The 18,866-nt window shown below is 43.6% G+C and overlaps 1 protein-coding gene across 1 annotated transcript in view; it reads right to left on the bottom strand.

Annotated features, from left to right (window-relative positions):
- Nucleotides 1-117: 117 nt before the first annotated feature.
- CCDC69 (coiled-coil domain containing 69) overlaps nt 118-18,866 on the bottom strand; it is a 78,195-nt gene continuing 59,446 nt past the window's right edge. The window contains exons 6-9 of the mRNA XM_040345057.1: nt 18,730-18,831; nt 10,686-10,805; nt 2,752-2,849; nt 118-739 (exon numbers count right to left, since the gene is read on the bottom strand). Coding sequence (XP_040200991.1) covers nt 568-739; nt 2,752-2,849; nt 10,686-10,805; nt 18,730-18,831 — 492 coding nt within the window. The 3' untranslated portion in view covers nt 118-567. The remainder of the gene's footprint in view (nt 740-2,751; nt 2,850-10,685; nt 10,806-18,729; nt 18,832-18,866) is intronic.

Genomic DNA, 18,866 nt, shown 5'->3' with positions numbered 1-18,866 from the left:
ACACGGTCCGTGTTCATCCGTTCCCCCCATAGGGGAGAGCGGAGAAAAGACAGGGCGATCCCTGCACAGTGTGCAGGGACCGCCCTGTCAGCCGCCGGCTCAGCCGGGATATACGGAGCGATCCCCGCTGAGCTTAGGGACACACGGAGACGGATCATTACTGATCCGCCCCGTGTAAAAGGGCCCTTAGTCTCACCTACCCCTGGCAAAACCATTGTCCCCAGGACAGGAAGTATAGGGGTAATCTCTGTAATAGGACCCCAAAAAGTAGTAACGACCTGACCAGGGTTTGAAACCTATCCCACCCTATCAAAACTAAAAATGTTTTGGTGGAACATACGATTTAAGATTTAAAAAAACTATTTTGCATAGAGGAAATGTCCTGTTGTCAGTCATGGATACCATAAACATGTATATACAGTTTCAATAATTAAAACAATAAAATAAATATGAATTGTTTCCACGAGAGGAAGCTTCTTGCATGTTTTAGGCGATCAGTATTGCCTTGGTCTTCTACAAGAAACAAGGATTTTGACCCTTTGTCCATGACTTGAAGACTTCTTTCTCCTAGGTCACTTTGATGGAGTCCTGTGTTGTTATTGGCAGAGAAAAAGGGGACGGGCCATCCCCATTCACTGTTCGGTAAAAGTGCTGTTCTTTGTCACGCTGTAGCTGTTCATGAAGCTGTTTCTCCTTTTCTAGGGACACCTGAGCATTCAGCAGCTCCTCTGTCAAACGGCTGCAATAAATCGGAAGCAGAGAATGAAACAATGATGCATACACGAGTATGTAGGGAATGCTACACACAAAAAAAAAGTGCAACTTTGATCTAAAAGCTTTACGCTCTCTGGCACTCAAGTCGCATCAAAGTAGTGCAGGAACCTTTTCAAAGTTGTGTAGATTTGAACCAGGCGCTATTGAAATCAATAGGCTGCGACTTCCCAATGCGACTTTGTGTCCAACTAGTGTGAACAGAGCCTTAACCCCTTCCCACCTGCCCTGACGTCTCTTTAAACAGTGAGAAACTCCGGAAAGGGGGCCCCGGAAGGATCGGCAATCATGTGACTACTGTCACTGTGGTCACATGATTGGTAGTTAGTCCTGCCAGCTACCAATCTTTACCATGGACCAAGAGCTTTCTTTGACCGATTGGTCTTTGTGCTAAGAGAGCATAGTGAGCACGCTCCCATCACATAAACATCAGTTGCCCAGTGACGCATAGGTGCAACATGTGGGTATTAAAGTCCACCCTTTTGCCGTTGCACATATGTGTGTGTTCGTGGTTGTATAGGGGTTAAAGCGGAGTTCCGGCCACAATTTCATATTTAAATATAAATACCCCTGTAATACACAAGCTTAATGTATTCTAGTAACGTTAGTCTGTACACTAAGGTCCGTTTTGTTAGGTTGTTACAGCATTTAGACACTTTATAAAATAGAAATTGACTGGGCCATCTTAAGTGTGGGCATCATGAAGCCAGACTGTATGACTTCCTGGATTTCAGCCTTGCAGATCTCGCACATGCTCAGTGCTGCACAAGCAGTGTAATAGGTTTCAGATCAGGTTTTAGCACCTGTACTGTCCAAGTCACATGATTCTTCGAGACTGGGGAGTGCACAGACTCCTGGAAAGTTACACCCACTACATTCCCAGGAGTCTGTGCGGTGTAGGTTAGGAAGCTTAAGCACCTAGGTGCAGGAAGTGGGAAGATTAACTATTCTGCCTAGCAACAACACTTTGAAGGCATCTAAAAAAAAAAAAAAAAATTCTTAAAGGACTAATGACATTTTTTTAAAACTACTGATGTAATGTTATATTTATGGGTGGAACTCCACTTTAACAAGCTTTTTTTTGTTTGTTTTAGTAAAGCATAATAGTCCCATTTTAAAAGTGGAAGTAAAATGACCAAAACAATACAATCATAAAGGCAATTCTACTACTGTAGTTATTCCAAGGGTATGGGCATTATTCAATCATCCATCAGCAAATGTAAAGTAGAACAATGGGTAAAACAAAACAATTGCACGAATGATGCAGTCTGTCACTACATTAACACAGTGGATTTTGTTTCTGTGAATCATTTTTATTATTTGTTGATCCTGCCAGCAGAGCGGTTATCTTTCCACAAACACGCATGCTCGGAAGCAATGCTCACCATAACACAACATTAGCGGAAGTTGCCCAAAGGGTAGCTCTAAAGAGCTGAAAAAACATGTAGTTTCATGTTTGTTGGCTGACAATTCTTTGCCGTTTGTATGCAAGACAAGTTCATTGCCAGTGCCCTTCGGACAAAAGTCCTGTGCTTTGTCCGCAAAAAATCAGATCGTGTAAAAAATACCCTTCTTTATTTGTGTATCATACTTTGCCCTCCCAGACACTGCAGATCTCAGAGGGCAGTGCTGTCAGTCCAAAAAGCAGTGGGCAGAACTAGGTGTTGCCAGGGGATTTTTGACAGGCTTGTGAATTAACAGCGACATCACTGATTGTCATGTCCCCCGCAACATTCATTCATCCCACTGTAGTACAAGCAGACACAGCCTACATGAGAGTGGCAACTGCTCTGAATTCGGGAGCAGTGCAGCACTGTTACCACACCATCACAGGAAGCTTAAGTGGACTTCACCGGCAGGATCAACAGGTATTTGTGGGACCTTGCAGGAGTTTGAAGGAAAATAGCAAGTAAGCACAGATGAATTTATAATTAAGTGTTTCTGCACACAGTTCCACCTAATGACTAGTGTGTAGCTTACATCGTCATTGCTGTCTGGTTCTGGGCCTGGGCTCGTAAGGCTTCAATCTCCTGTTGCAGACTCTGTACTTTCTCCTCCAGTATAACATTCCTGTCCATCTACCATAAAAACAGAACAAAACCATCATCATCATCAGTAAAAGTAAAATCCACAGCGATAAAAGCCATACATCAGTATAGACATTCAGAAAAAACAATGATATGAAACCAAGGTAAGCTTTAGCCTGCCAGATACCGTGGAACTACAAATCTCGCCACATTTCGCCAGCAACCTTCCTCATGCAAAGCAGAAAGTTAAAAAGTAGCAAAAAATAAAAACAAATTAAATATATGGGGTGGAGTTGCTACAAATAAAAATTATACAAGCAAAAATACTAATGCCCGTTACTTAATTTTTGTAAATGGCCAATATGAAAAAGCTTGGCTAATGCTATGGCCTATGACCGCTAAGCCTGTGCATTGCCTGTGTTGCAAAACATTCCTATTGAAGTAAATCTAAGCTTTATTATAAGGCTTAGGTATTTTGAACCTCCCCTCATCTAAGCTAATCTGCCAATACCCATCTCTAATACTTACCTGACTTTATCCAGATCTGGTCCTCACATGCTGCTCAACCATAGTACAGTGCTAAATCTCTAAGGTGACCAATTTTCAGCACCACTTGCCTACGGATCCAACCCAGCTATGTGACTCAGTGCCAAATGTACAAATATAGCATTGAGTCTACTTCTGAAGGCAGACAAGTTATTTTCTGACCTGCATTGCATTCAGTGCAAAAGAAATATGGTGGAAAGCTGAAAGCACAATGTACTATATGATATCAATTACAGGCAGAGCCATGCTACAAGGAAAACAGGTGTATAGGCACTACAACCTTCCTACATAAAAGCTCCGACCGGTGCTCAGACCTTGAGGCTGCTGACACCTCCAACGTACCATGGCTGCCATGCCTAAGGACCAACATCCGAAATGCGTAGGCCGCTTTACAGCTTTTTACATGTACTTAAAGCGGAGTGCCAGCCTTTTTATGTTTATTAAAAGTCAGAAGCTACAAAAAGTGTAGCTACTGACTTTTAATAAACCGACACTTACCTGCTCCACGGTCCACTCCTCTCCCCCCCCCCCCTCTCCGTTGGCGCCAACATTCATATTGTAGCCACCTGGCCGTAACAGCTTTAGGCTTCACGGCCGGACGCTCACTGAGCGAGTCACGCTGCGCTCTATGAGTGGACAGGCGATCTCCTGGGACCTGTCACATGTCCCAGGAGATCGCCTAAAGGGAGTGGTTGCCTAAGGCGAGAGGAGGAGTCGCCTAGGTGGTCCCCAGGCGAAATGAGGAAGTGGGACAGGAAGCCCCCCCCACCCCAAAAAAAATGACATGCCAAATGTGGCATGTAAGGGGGCGAAGAGTGCTTAAAGCGGAAGTTCCACTTTTGGGCGGAACTCCGCTTTAATAAAGAAATACCATTTTGGATGTCATCCCGAGTGCCGACATCCCTTTCCTAGACCCATGCTGCAGGGGGGTCACAGCTGGGGTAGGAGCTTCTCCTGCCTCTGTATCACCCTAGTAGGCTGCTGCACTTTGCAGCACTGAGCTGTCAGTCTAATAGCGCAGTCCTGCATAACAGAGATCGTAGCTCTCCTTTTGTAACCAGCAGCACATGGGTAACAGGCCTTCTGTTGTGTGTCAGGAGCTCTGTGCTGTCATGGACCTCTCATGATTACACAAGGTGAGCCGTGTTTACTCTGTGTAATCTGCGGGACTGAGCTATCAGTATGACAACTCGGGTCCTGCTCTGCATTTATTTTATAGTATTGTAGCTTTCATGCAAAAGTTACTTTTATGTGGAAACATAAAAAAAATAATACAAAAGATTTTTTTTTTTTAAACAGTTTAGCCCTTTATTAACCACTTCCAGACCTTAGGTGTTTTTCAGATTCGGGGTTTGCAAGACTAAAACAGTTTTTTCTGCTAGAAAATTACTTAAAACCCCCAAACATTATATATATATTTTTTTCTAACACCCTAGAGAATAAAATAGTGGTCATTCCAATACTTTTTGTCACACCGTATTTCCGGTCTCACAAGCGCACTTTTTTTGGAAAAAATTCACTTTTTTTAATTAAAAAATAAGACAACAATAAATTTGGCCCAATTTTTTTATATATTTTGAAAGATAATGTTACGCCGAGTAAAATGATGCCCAACATGTCACGCTTAAAAATTGCGCCCGCTCGTGGCATGGCGTCAAACTTTTACCCTTAAAAATCTCGATAGGCGATGTTTAAAAAATTCTAGAGATTGCATTTTTTGAGCTACAGAGTAGCTCTAGGGCTATAATTATTGCTCTCGCTCTAACGATCGCGGCAATACCTCACTTGTGTGATTTGAACACCGTTTTCATATGCGGGCGCTACTCGCGTATGCGTTTGCTTCTGCGCGCGAGCTCGTCGGGACGGGGCGCTTTAAAAAAATGTTTTTTTTTGTTTTCTTATTTATTTTATTATTTTTTACACTGAAAAAAAAAAAAAAATTTGATCACTTTTATTCCTATTACAAGGAATGTAAACATCCCTTGTAATAGAAAAAAGCATGACAGGTCCTCTTAAATATGAGATCTGGGGTCAAAAAGACATCAGATCTCATATTTGGGCTTAAATGCAAAAAAAAAAAAAGTCATTTTTTCAAATGACCAAAAAAAAAATTTGTCTCTTTAAGAGGCTGGGCGGGACTGACGTTTTGACGTCACTTCCGCCCAGCCGAGCTATGGGGACGGGCGAAGGAGATTTTTCCTTCAGTCTCGTCCCCGCTCACCAGCCGACAGCATCCGATCGCCTCCGCCGCTACCGACGGCTCCGGTAAGCGGCGGAGGGCGCGGGAGAGCGGCGGGAGGGGGGGGGCCCCTCTCCCGCCACCGATAACGGCGATCTCGCAGTGAATCCGCCGCGGAGACCGCCATTATCGGATTCCAGACCGCGCACACTAAAAATGGATACCTCGGTTGTGACAGCAGCTGCTGCCGTTACCGAGATATCCATCTTTAAAAATAGGACGTACATCGTCGTGCGCAGGTCTGGAAGTGGTTAAAAGCAGAACTTCAGTCTACCACTTTTGTAAAAAAAAAAATTGGGCGTGGGTACCTAGTTTTGACAGGTACCCACTCCCACCTCCGCATGGATCCCTCTAGGACAGTGATGGCAAACCTTAGCACCCCAGATGTTTTGGAACTACATTTCCCATGATGCTCAACTACACTGCAGAGTGCATGAACATTATGGGAAATGTAGTTCCAAAACATTTGGGGTGCCAAAGTTCACCACCACTGCCCTAGGAGATCGAAATGGAAGTTCATACCCCCTCCCTACCTGCCTGCAACCTCCTGGGACATATCACAGGTCCCAGGAGGCTGCAGGTTCTTTCACAAAGCTTAGCAGGTGCTGCTTTGAATCCATAGCCTACTTCCCATAAGCAAGATGGCAGCACAGAGGACCCAAAGACTGACATAGAACCGGCTTGGGTGAAGACAGTGCTGGATCTCTGGACTAGTAAGTGCAACTGTGTGTTTATTAAAAGTCAGCGGATACAATATTTGTAGCCGCTGACTTAAAGTATAAGTTCATTCTAAAACTAAATCTACTTGCATCCACAATCCAAGACTAACCTATCTAACCCTGTAAAGAAGAAATCGCTATACATACCTTTTCTGAAGCCGCTCTGGTCCAGTCCCACGCTGAGCTGTCAGCGGCCGATATCCATTGTAGGCGGGTGCAGAAAAGACAGCAGGTAATGGAAGCCCCATAGTAACTCTATGGGTGACATACCTTCCCAGGCATTTCCCAGCCGTTGTTGGCCGTCTCCTGCACAGAGCTTCCGCCACTGGAGACTGGACCAGAGCGGCTTTAGAAAAGGTATGTGTAGCAATTTCTTCTTTACAGGGCTAGATAGGTTAGTCTTAGATTGTGGATGCCTGTAGTTTAACAGATTTTAGTTTTAGGGTGAACTTCTACTTTTTTTTTTAGAAATTACTGTAGCACCTCTTTAACCTATAGTGAACCCCAATTCGATTTTATCAACTCAACTCAACTCAATTATCTTTTTTTATTCCATAGCATTATCTTTATATTACTTTTTTTGATATTTTTTTCTTCAGTTGTTTGTATACACACTTTTTAAATTTGTTTTCATTATTGTTTGTAGTACTAAATTAAGAAAATGTTGTGTACCAGGAACAAAAAATTCTAGTACCTTAAATAGACATATTGCAGAACAAAATTGGCAAATGAACCCCATTTAGTGTTTTTCACCCTAATATTTGAATTTTAGCTAACCCAAAATATTTTTATCAACCGCTTTTATTCCCTTCCCTTACTTTTTCTTTTTACCATTTTATATAAACGTTATCAATTTGTGTTTGAGTTTTTTAATGCACAAAGATCTTGGAAGGTTGGGCACAATTGGCATCCTCACATTGGGTGCCTGAGGACCTTGTCCCAGCACGATCTCAGGAATAATTGAAAAGGGCAGTCATTCCATTACCAATAGATGGTATAGTTTTAATTCACCCACTGTCACAATATATCTAAGTGTCGGTTCTTACTAGAATCGCACAGAACGCGCTCTGCATTCCTGTGTGATGCGATTTTCAGCCCATTCATTTGGATCCCACCAAAGTAGTGCATGCACTACTTTTAAGAACGCACTTCAACTATATCGCATGATACTGTAGTACCATGCGATCCGGTACAGTTAAACACACTGTTTGTGTTCTGCGTTTGGGTGAAAGGATTATATTGACACCCGCAGCAAATCGCACACACAGTGGAGTGTGGGTTTCCTGCACCATGTTCTGGTGTGAATGGACCCTAAATCTCTACTTGTAAATTCTCTGCCCCGGAGTTCACAGCTCTACCCATCTGTCACAGCCAACAGGAAAAGGTCTTAAAGGCTCACTATAGGAATTTTTTTTCCCTTTAAAATAACAAACATGTTATACTTACCTCCACTGTGCAGTTCGTTTTGCACAGAGTGGCCCCAATCCACATCTTTGGGGGTCCCTCGGCGGCTGTCTCTAGTCTTCCCCGCAAGAACTCACCACATTTATGCGAGAGAGCTCACATGGTGGTGAGTCCTTGCGGGCGCGCCCCCGTGATACAGCGAGCGGCCATAGCCGCTCACTGTATCACTCGGCCCCGCGCCACGTCACTGGATGCGATTGAAAGCAGCGCCAGTCAATGGCTGCGCTGCCCTCAATCGAGCGGCGAAGAGGATCTCCGGACCGAGCGCGGGACTTTCGACGGGTCAGGTAAGTAAAACGGGGGCTCAGGGGGGGAGGGGGGCCTCTGGCGGCATCTTCAGATGTTTTTTCACCTTAATGCATAGATTGCATCAAGGTGAATTTTTTTTTTTTCGTTTACAACTCCTTTAATCACTTTGCTGGGTTCCCATGTATTTTAAATTATATATTAAAACAAACCCTCGCAGGAGCCTCCTGCATTTTGGGGGTGGCTTCTGGACACCCGCAAGTGCTGCCCGATATCACGGCTGCGGGGCGGATTCTGGATGGTCCCCTGGTTCACAGTTGGGGATGATTGGTGCAGCAGGAGGGACAGCTGTGAACACCGATCCCCCTGTATAGCCGACAGCCGCTTCTCCTTCTCTCCCTCCTGCAGCTGTCGGCTAAAAAGCTATACAGGGAGATCGGTGATCACAGCTGTCTCTCCTGCTGCACTGATCATCCCCGATGTTCCCTGTATCCTCCTGCTCCAGTCCCTCACTGTGTCCTTCTCCCCCCTGTTCTTCTCCCCCCATTCTTCTACGACTCATCTCCTTGTCCTTAACCCCCCCCCGCGCTCTCCTCCCCCCCCCCCCCCCCCCTCCTCATCCCCCACAGCTGGCTTCTCTCCTCTCCTCTCACACTGGCTGTGGGGATCTGTCAGGATGGAGAACAGAGGAAGGGACAGGTCATTAACTGGCCCCTTTCTTTTCTGAATTGAACACATTGAGCGAGATCGCTCATATGTCCTGTGAAAACTGAGCAGAGTAACCTGTGTGTTATGAATGGACACGAGCCGCTGTCTCCTGTTGATTTATCTTCAATGCTGAGAAAAAGACTGGGGAATCTGTGTGCTCAGCCTCTTTCTCTGTCTCAAAGGGGAGATATCAGGGGTCTGTTTAGACCCCTGATATCTCACCAAAGCCCACCAATAGGGCTGATAAAAAAAATAAATAATGATAAATATTATAAAAATAAAATAAACTACCGACACCACCCCCTGCCCTACCAACACTGTCCACTGCTCCAACCCCTCTCCCCCGAAAAGCATTGTGAAAAAAAAGGGAATACAGACACCATCCACTGCCCTACTAACACCATCACCACCACATATTCCCCACCCCTTCCCCAGAAGCACTGTAAAAAAAAAAATATATTTAAAAGAAAATAATAAACAACAAAATGGTAAAAAATTGAGAAAATAATAAAAAACAAAAAAACTACTGACACACTGCTCTACTACCCACAATCATTGTGAAAAACAAAAATATATATATATATATATATATATATATATAGATATAGATAGATAGATAGATAGATAGATAGATAGATAGATAGATAGATAGATAGATATTATGCCCGGATTCACAAAGCACTTACGCCGACGTATCTCGAGATACGCCGCCTAAGTGTAAATATGCGCCGTCGTATCTATGTGCCGGACTCTGAAACCAAGATACGCCTGAAAATAGGCTTCATCCGACCGACGTAACTTTCCTACGCTGGCGTATAGTGGGCGCATATTTACGCTGGACGTAGGTGGCGCTCCCATTGATTTCCTATTCAAATATGGAAATGAGGGAGATACGTCGATTCACGAACGTATTTGCGCCCGGCGCATAATATACGCGTTTGCGCAAGTCGTATGTCCGGCGTAAAGTTATTCCCCCATAGATGAGACGCAACCAATGCAAAGGTATGGACCAGGGAACACAAGCCGTCATATCTTATGTTGTTTACGTTGTACGTGAATATGACTAGGCGTAGGTTACGTTAACGTCGTAGGCAGTGATCCGTCGTATCTTAGGGAGTAGTTCCGACGTGATTCTGAGAATGCGCACTGGGATGCATCCACGGGACGGCGCATGCGCCGTTCGTTATTCTTATCTTTATGGCGCTCGGCCCATCATTTGCATGGGGTCACGCCTCATTTGCATGGCTCACGCCCACTTCCGAGGACTTACGTCTAAGAAACCCAGCACAAATTTGGTGGCAAGTGCTTTGTGAGTTCGGGGCTTGCCTCTCTGCGCTGCGTCGGCGTAGCGTAAAGAAGATACGCTACGGCGGCATAAATATGCGCCGATGTATGTGAATCCGGGCCATATTTTTTAAATATTAAAAATAAAGAACTACTGACACCGTCTTGAACATACTACTCACAGCTTTACACTCCTTACATGCATATTATACTCACCTACATACACTCTGCACAACTCTCCTGCACATACTACCCACGGCTGTACATTCCCTATTTAACATTACTACATTCTGCACTATGCAAGTCATCTCAGACTCTATTAAATGACACCCCATTTAAGCTATGCTCAATATATGTAGCATTGTTTAAGCCATGCCTACCTCCCTAAAATGAGTTTGCCACCTCCCTGAAATTCGTTTTTACAGGTTGGGGTGTCGGTCTTTGAGACTCAACTATAGAGAAGGGTCGATCTTTTTGCCATAAACCCTGATTTATTTGCAAAGCCAGTGGGTAATTTGAACATTGACAGTTTAGAATGGACAGAACCTTTAAAATGATCAGTTTTTATGGAAAATTGCGGCGCTACTGCAGCAACTTAATAAAACAAAAAATGTTTAAATCTGAAACAATTCCAAAATGGCCACCATTATCAGCTTTTATACCATACATCCTGAACCTTACTGTAGTTTGCTGGGCCTGGAGTCTTTTCTCTTGGTCCTTGATCCGCTCACTTTTCATTTCAATCACAAAATGAAGACTTTGCAGCTCCTGCTCCCAGAATTCACCAGGGCTACCATGATCCTGTGAATACAGCATTGCAAACCACTATTAATGGATACTTCCAATCACTGCCTGATTATGTGCTTTACCCAGTTTCAGCACATCCCACCCTCTACCACATCAGTGGTGGTCCCTTTATTATTATTAAATCCACTTTGATAAGAGATTGTACACATTAACCACTTCAGCCCCGGACCATATTGCTGCCCAATGACCGGGCCCCTTTTTGCGATTCGGCACTGCGTCGATTTAACTGACAATTGCGCGGTCGTGCGACGTGACTCCCAAACAAAATTGGCGCCTTTTTTTGCCACAAATAGAGATTTCTTTTGGTGGTATTTGATCACCTCTGCGTTTTTTATTTTTTGCACTATAAACAAAAATAGAGTGACAATTTTGAAAAAAAAAAATGAATATTTTTTACTTTTTGCTATAATAAATATCCCCCAAAAATATATAAAAAAAACAAAAACATTTTCCTCAGTTTAGGCTGATACGTATTCTTCGACATTGCTGCAATTTGCACTTACAACTGTAATTTTGTAACTCTTGGAAATGCCAGTAAAAACTTGGCTGTGCCAGTACATTTTGAGTGTGGTGTCAATAAATTTCTATCTGGTAGGTTGGCAACACTGGTGCTCTGTCCTGGGCTGCTTCCCAATATGACATCATCCTTATCTGGAGTTACTGAGCATGCCCAAAAAATAAAAAATAAAATAACAAAAGAGTATTAACTGAAGGGATTACAACTGCGAATAGGTGGTTCCAACACAATTAGGTGCAGGACCACTTGGAAATTGGGCATGATCTGGACAGGACCACCCAGAAGAAAGACGTATTAGGTGTGCCATGACTTGAGGGGATAGAGTCCTGGGAACTGGGATGAATATGTTGGCAAAATACAGTCAAGGGGATCTCAATAGAAGCACAAATCAGGTTAGAGGATCAAATGCAGGTTAGAAAGAGGTCAAATGCACCTGCCAATCAATTCTGAATGATCTCAGAAACATCTTAAATGGAATGTTAGATGCAAGCAGAATGGACCTGCATGCAAGCTTTATTTGCCCTTTGACATAAGCCCAAAGCAGTCAACTAAGGCACTTAATATGTCCCAACGCTGAGGATCTCAGATATTGTGGGATGGCACTCCTGCACAATAACTTAATTTCTAATAGATGAAGATTAGATCATTTTTAACTCAAAAGGACTGAATTAAAAAAGGAATCATGGCTGTCCTGCCCAATCCTGGTGGGTACTGAACCCTGCGTACCACAGCTGCAAAGCAAAAGTGATAACCTCTTAGTCAGTGTGCCACCATTACCCTTGCCGAAACTTCACCCTGCACAGGCAAATCTGACATCTGTGTCCCAGCACATGACAATGAAACCAAATACACATTCCATTAACCGGTATTACATTTTGAAATATGTAAGTATCCTGTTTAAACTTTTGAACCTATTAAAAAGGCACCTCCTGCACTGCCAGGCATTTTCTGCTAAAAACACAAGTCGGCTCCTTTAAAATTCCTTCCTGAGTGATTACAGGGAGGCCTGGAATGTGGCAGCGCACCTAAGTGTAGACAGATTACCAAAGGGAAAGGATTACTGTACTGTGCCCTGAAATAACTGTTTGTGTGCAAAGCACATTGGATAAAGCACACTTCAATTAAATAAACAGGACCTACACCGAGTACAGCTTCAAAGCCAAGAAAGATCATTTCATTATGCACGTAGACAATGGTTTGTTTTAAGAAAGGCCAAACCATTAAAAAAAAATGACATTTTAAGTGTATATTTGCCTGATGATTTTTTTTGGATATAGTGTGGAAAGGTTAAAACATCTGTCAGATTTCTATTGCGGTCTATGTCTCCACTAGGGATTTTTAAAAATCAGAAATACAATTATTTAAGCAGGCTAAACACCTTCCAGAGCATTTATGTTGTCATTTAGCTTTACAGCAGTACCACCTCATAATTGAGAATACCAGAAGCGTTAGCACAAGGTATTTTCAGACACAATTTTGGTTTAGAAGAAGCACGACATCCTATCACAACGCTATATTCCTGTAAGAGTGAGTGAGTAACCTGTATAGTGTTACAAATGCGAACTAAATTGCCTCAAGGCGCTTTGTATCCAATGTCGTCCAGATCTTTAAGAAGAGGGTGGGTCTTAAGTTTTTTCCTGAAGGCCCGATGGTTTTCTTCAATGCCGATGTTTGTGGGTAGAGCATTCCATAGCCCTGGTCCTTGGATTGCGAATCTTCGTTCTCCTTTAGATTTGTAGCGGGACTTGGGGATGTGGAGGAGGTTTTGGTTAGTTGATTGGAGAGCCCGATTAGGGGTGTAGTGTTATTTTCTCACATAAGTATTGAGGAGAGTTTTCTTGTGTGCATTTGTGGGTAAGGCAGAGGGTCTTGAATGTAACGCGATCCTTTACGGCTAGCCAATGGAGAGTCCTCAGTGCCGAGGTGATCGATTCCCAGAGTTTTTTCCCCCTTTCCAGTCTGGCTGCTGTGTTTCTGGACGACTTGAAGACGAGGAATCTGGTATGTGGATAGACCTAGGTAGAGGGAGTTTGCGTAGTCAAGTCGGGAATTGATGATTGTTCCAACTACAATTGCTGTGTCCTCTTCCGAGATGAAGGGGATGAGTCTACGCAGCAAGCGGAGAAGATAGGGAGATCCGTTATGAACTCACAAGAGTACGTACAATTGGGAACTGGAACTCACAGCTTTCAATACCATTTCTCATTGATCCCCTGTCACATCTCCCACATCCAGGACCCACTTCTCCAGCACTCTGCAAGTAACTTGTGATTTTCGCATAGCAAATTGAAACAAAACCGTTTTAATTGGCCATTTGCTGCAGCATACAGAAAATAAGGGTAGGTAAGAGACAGAATTCATCAGGAAGATTTTGGGGCTGGCACGGCGTACTGTAGCTGCAAATAATAGAAGTACATGTGCTGGGGGGCAGACCATATTGAGATTGTAAAAGTAGTAAACTGTAACAACTTGCCTCAATAAAAAATATGTTAAATGTATGTAGTTCCATTTGACCATATATTCGTATTGAGTATGGCCAGAAAGAGTTTACCAAATAGATCTATAGCATGTATAGCCAGGAACCCCTTGCAACTGTTTAGCTTTCATCCAGAACTTATGCATGAATCTATAGGTGGGAAATGACTTATTCGGTTTGGCAAAATGTTCAGATTCTAAACCTTTCAGAAGTGAGAGGGAGTTGGTAAAATACAAAACAATGGACAAGGTGGAGTCCTGGGCCTTGCCCGGGTTTTTACAATTCTGAGCCATTCCAGCAGCCAAGTGCTGAAGTTGCGCAGCCATGTAATATATTCATGAGTTCAGAAAGGCAATACTCTCTATTCTTTGGGCATTGTAATTGCTCAAGTCAGACCCTGGGTGGGCTATTTTTCCACAGCAAAGTATAAAAAATGTAATTCGGGTACAGAATATTTTAGGAGGCAAAACCACTGGGGTGTTATGTAGAAAACAAAAGCTAAGGCATGAGTATTATTTTAACCATATTGGCCCTATCAATAATCGAAATCCATCGTTTTTGCCACAGTAGGAAACCATTGTTTTTGCCACAGTAGGAAACCAGTGAGCTGAATATCTCTTGGGGGACTTCAGTGACAAAGTCTCTTTGATATCTACCACAGAATAGCATTCATGTAAAAGTGGCTATTCAGCACCAGTATTTAAAGCAGTATTAAACCCAAAAGCAAACATTTACTTTATTGCAGCTTACCAATTCTTAGATGTGATGGTTAGCATTTGTTTTATTTTTTTAGGCTTTATTTCCCATATTTTCATCAGGTGACTCCACACTTTAGATCAGCCCCAATTCATGCACCTTCACATCCCAGATCACTGTCTCCCCTGCAAATCTTTTTTTGCCACTGCAACCCCCTGCACATCTGCCTCACCACTATACCCCCCTGCACATCTGCCCCACCACTAAAACCCCCGCACATCTGCCCCACCACTAAAACCCCCCGCACATCTGCCCCACCACTAAAACCCCCCGCACATCTGCCCCACCACTAAAACCCCCCGCACATCTGCCCCACCACTAAAACCCCCCGCACATCTGCCCCACCACTAAAACCCCCCGCACATCTGCCCCACCACTAAAACCCCCCGCACATCTGCCCCACCACTATAACCCCCCTGCACATCTGCCCCACCACTATAACCCCTTGGACATCTGCCCCACCACTATAACCCCCTGCACATCTGCCCCACCACTATAACCACTTGCACATCTGCCCCACCACTATGACCCCCTGCACATCTGCCCCACCACTATGACCCCCTGCACATCTGCCCCACCACTATAACCCCCTGCACATCTGCCCCACCACTATAACCCCCTGCACATCTGCCCCACCACTATAACCCCCTGCACATCTGCCCCACCACTATAACCCCCTGCACATCTGCCCCACCACTATAACCCCCTGCACATCTGCCCCACCACTGTACTACCCCACCACTGCCCATGCAGCTGAGAAAAAGTGCGCCGCTCTGCAAAAGTTGGGTGTGATTTTCATTGCACTAAATACTGGGTGTGGCTTAAAGGCACACAGAGCGCAGGGGGGTCAGTAAGAGACATAAAGGTTTGAAAATAATTTCCAAAAAGTTCCCAGAAGCGCAACAGTAATTCCACAAACTGTCACCTGATTGTGATTTTCTCAATCACAGTGAAATCCCTTCTGAGCTTGGTAGTAGCAACCAAGCGAGTTATCTTCCTCCAGATACTGGACGGGGCTAGGACTGGGATTGGCTTTAGCAGTGGCCAATGACAGTCCTCCTCCTCCTGGAAACAGGGACCACCCCCCCCTAGCAGACCTGCACCCAATTTCTTCTCCATTATAAAAGCTGACAATTGCACCTACAGCAAAGTTAGAGAACCAAACAACGTTTCCAATCTTTTACAAGGTGTCTCCACATCAGTGCAAGTGCGGCATGGGGAATTCTGAAATTGGAATGCATTAGTGTCTCACTGACACTTCCCTGCACTGCTCTGGAGGGAGTCGAGTGCCGGCAAGAAAAAGCATTGTGTGCCGCTTGCGGCACCCGTGTCGGGGGTTGCCGCCCCTGGTATAAAGTATTAGCTGGAGTTTAGCTTCAATTTGTTATTGTATCTATATTTGGTAGCCCATCTAACGCTCCCTTCCCCTACACTGGCAATGCTGCTGTCCAAAGGTGCCTGCTGTGCTACATCATCCAGAGTGGGGGAACTAGGTTGAAAAAAGACACAAGTCCATTAAGTTCAACCATAAAAAAATTAATAAAATAAAAAATATATCTTACCCAATTCTATACCCACACTAACTAACCTTTCTACTCAATAAGTTCGCTCTTAGCTGCCTCGAAGCAGACCTTCAATGCAAAAAGGAAATCTACTTCTCTGCCACCATCACCGCTCAAATAAATAAGCTGTAAATAAAAGTTTAACAATAAAGATTTCACAAGAAACAATACAAAAAAAAAAAAATACTATGCTGGGCCCTGGTTTCTGGTAGATGCGGGGGACATCATTACTTCTCATTCTGCTTGTTGGCCACTCCAAATGAGAATGCACTCTTTTGGTGAGCCAGGATACATTCTTGTGATATGTTGAGCGCCCAGCTATCCCAGGAGGCAGTGGTTAGGCATGGTATCTATTTTTAAAAAAAATTCTTGTGAGGTGGGGGGCTGGTAGGAAAGTGGACCTTTCGTCATGGAAAGTCTGCTTTCTTTAAAGAGCTCTGGGCATCCCTACTATCCATCACTCCCAGGTGTGTCAGATAATGTGCCCCCCCCCCTTGCTTCGGTTTCACCTCCAACCCCTAAATCACTGTCAAACAAACACAGTAGTGATGTAGAAGCTGGCAGAGGGAGCCACAGTTGCACAGCTGGAGACCAGGCGTCCAACACTCCTGGAAGTGTGTTGGATATTGAAGAATTTTTAGCCAACAGTATGTCATGAATACAGCAAGTGCAGCAGGCCAGTAAATTCTAAATTACTTCATATCCATACAGCATTTTATTTCTGTATATCTTTATGACGTGACACTGTAAATCTTTCCACTTGGCTACAGGTACACTTTTAGTAGGGACTTGGTGTCCAGTGGTACTGGTCATGGCATTGGTTACTTCAGCATAGCCAAGTATTAAACATCATCTTTTAGTAATTTATGTTGCAGCAAAATTGGGGAGCAGGTTAGCCATTTTATGGCATGTCTGCTTTAAATAATATGCTCAGCTGCAAGGGAATTTTTCATTGGAGACTGCCTGTTAAAAAAAAAAAAAAAAAAGCGAAACAAAATCTTGCAAATTTATTAAAGATGGGCTAAATGCCGACTGCTCCAACAAGAAAAGTTCTGGCACTTCCAGGTAGTGTCGGAGCTTATGACTACCTTCTAGCACCACAGAGACCTATTGGTGAGATGGGCTGCCTCACTAAAATTTTCAGGAGATAAGAAGGTACAGGCAAGCTTTGGCATTTTGGGGAAGAGATGATTTTTTTTCTGTCAGAAAGGTCCAGCATTCAGAATATCTACAGGCTTTTCAAAGGCCAAGTTCACCTTTTTGCATAAAAATAACAAATGCACATATTTTTGCAGGAAAAAAATATGCATTTATTTTTTCTTGCACAGTAGCCTGCAGAGCATTGCACTGCCAATCAGTGGATTGCAGGTGTAATGTCAGGCTCCTGCAGACATGACCTTCAACCGTCTTCCCATACCACTGTCAGTTTGAAAACTGTGGGGCACTGAATAAACTACGAGCATGCTCATCACGCCCCCTTTGAAGTTCATTGAGAACTACAAGCCACCTGCAGCTCGGGAAGACAGGACTTGTTTTCTCATTCACAGATTCCTGTGATTGATTTATGCAGCTGTATAGGTGAAGCAGGTGCGGGGAGAAGAGCCCTGTTACAGGGAGGTGGGATTGCAGGGTGCAGGGAGAGGTTGGGGTGCATGTTACATGTCACACCCCAAATATGAGTGTAATCTATAACATGCTCCATAAGGTGATCTGTGGATCATATCTTAATATTGGAGTCTCTGAGAGACACAAAAAGGCAGCCTGCGATACAACCTGCTGGCAGCTATGCAAAGACAAATAGCCTCGCAAAGTGGTTTTAAGAAAATAGGAAATACATGTAAACCATTCAAATCTTAAAGTGGTTCTAAAGGCAATATTTTTTTTTTATCTTAATGCATCTTAAGATAAAAAACCTTCTGTGTGCAACAGCCCCCTCCTCAATACTTACCCGAGTCACAACAGTGGGTGTCATTGGCTCCCGCTGCTGTCAATCAAAGTCAGTAAACTAATGGAGGGGGAGGCAGCCACGGCTCTGCCTCTGAATGGAAACACAGAGCAGTGGCTTGAGTACCCCCATAGCAATCTGCTTGCTATGGGGGCATTCGCCAGGAGGGAGGGGAGGGGCCAGGAGCGCCGGATCTGGGCTGCTCTGTGCAGAACCACTACACAGAGCAGGCAAGTATAACATGCTTGTCATTTAAACTAAAAAAAAAAAAAAAACAAGCAACAACACTATTTTAAAGTGGAGGCAAAGCGGGGAACCTTTCAGGGACACGGCATAAGCAAGACATTTTCCACAAGATTATATCAAATTTCAACAATTCTGGCATTGTATATCAAACTGAGAATAACTGACTGAGTTATCCATCAACCAAATGTTTCCCTTTACTTTTAGATTGTAAAATCTAACGAGCAGGGCCCTCTGATTTCTCTTGTATTAAATAGTATTGTTACTGTACTGCCCCCATGTTGTAAAGCACTATGCAAATTGTTGGAGTCATATAAATCCTGTATAATTATTAAAAAAAATGGTTACTGGTTATGAAATGCAGTATTTCATGTTTTGCTATAGGCACCAATTATACCTTAAGTGTATCAATATAATACCTGAATGTGTATTTTGTAGTCTTGATTTAGGATGGATTCTTCAACCCGTTTCATTTTCTCTTGGAAGGATGCCAACTGCCCATTTAACTCAGCAACAGTTTCCTGCAAATTAAATTAATTTACTATGCTTGTTTGAT

Source organism: Rana temporaria, chromosome 3 (assembly GCF_905171775.1).
Source record: "Rana temporaria chromosome 3, aRanTem1.1, whole genome shotgun sequence".
Classification (NCBI taxonomy): Eukaryota; Metazoa; Chordata; class Amphibia; order Anura; family Ranidae; genus Rana; species Rana temporaria.
The sequence above is the reverse complement of the archived record's forward strand: the minus strand, read 5'-3'. Positions and strand labels throughout refer to the sequence as shown.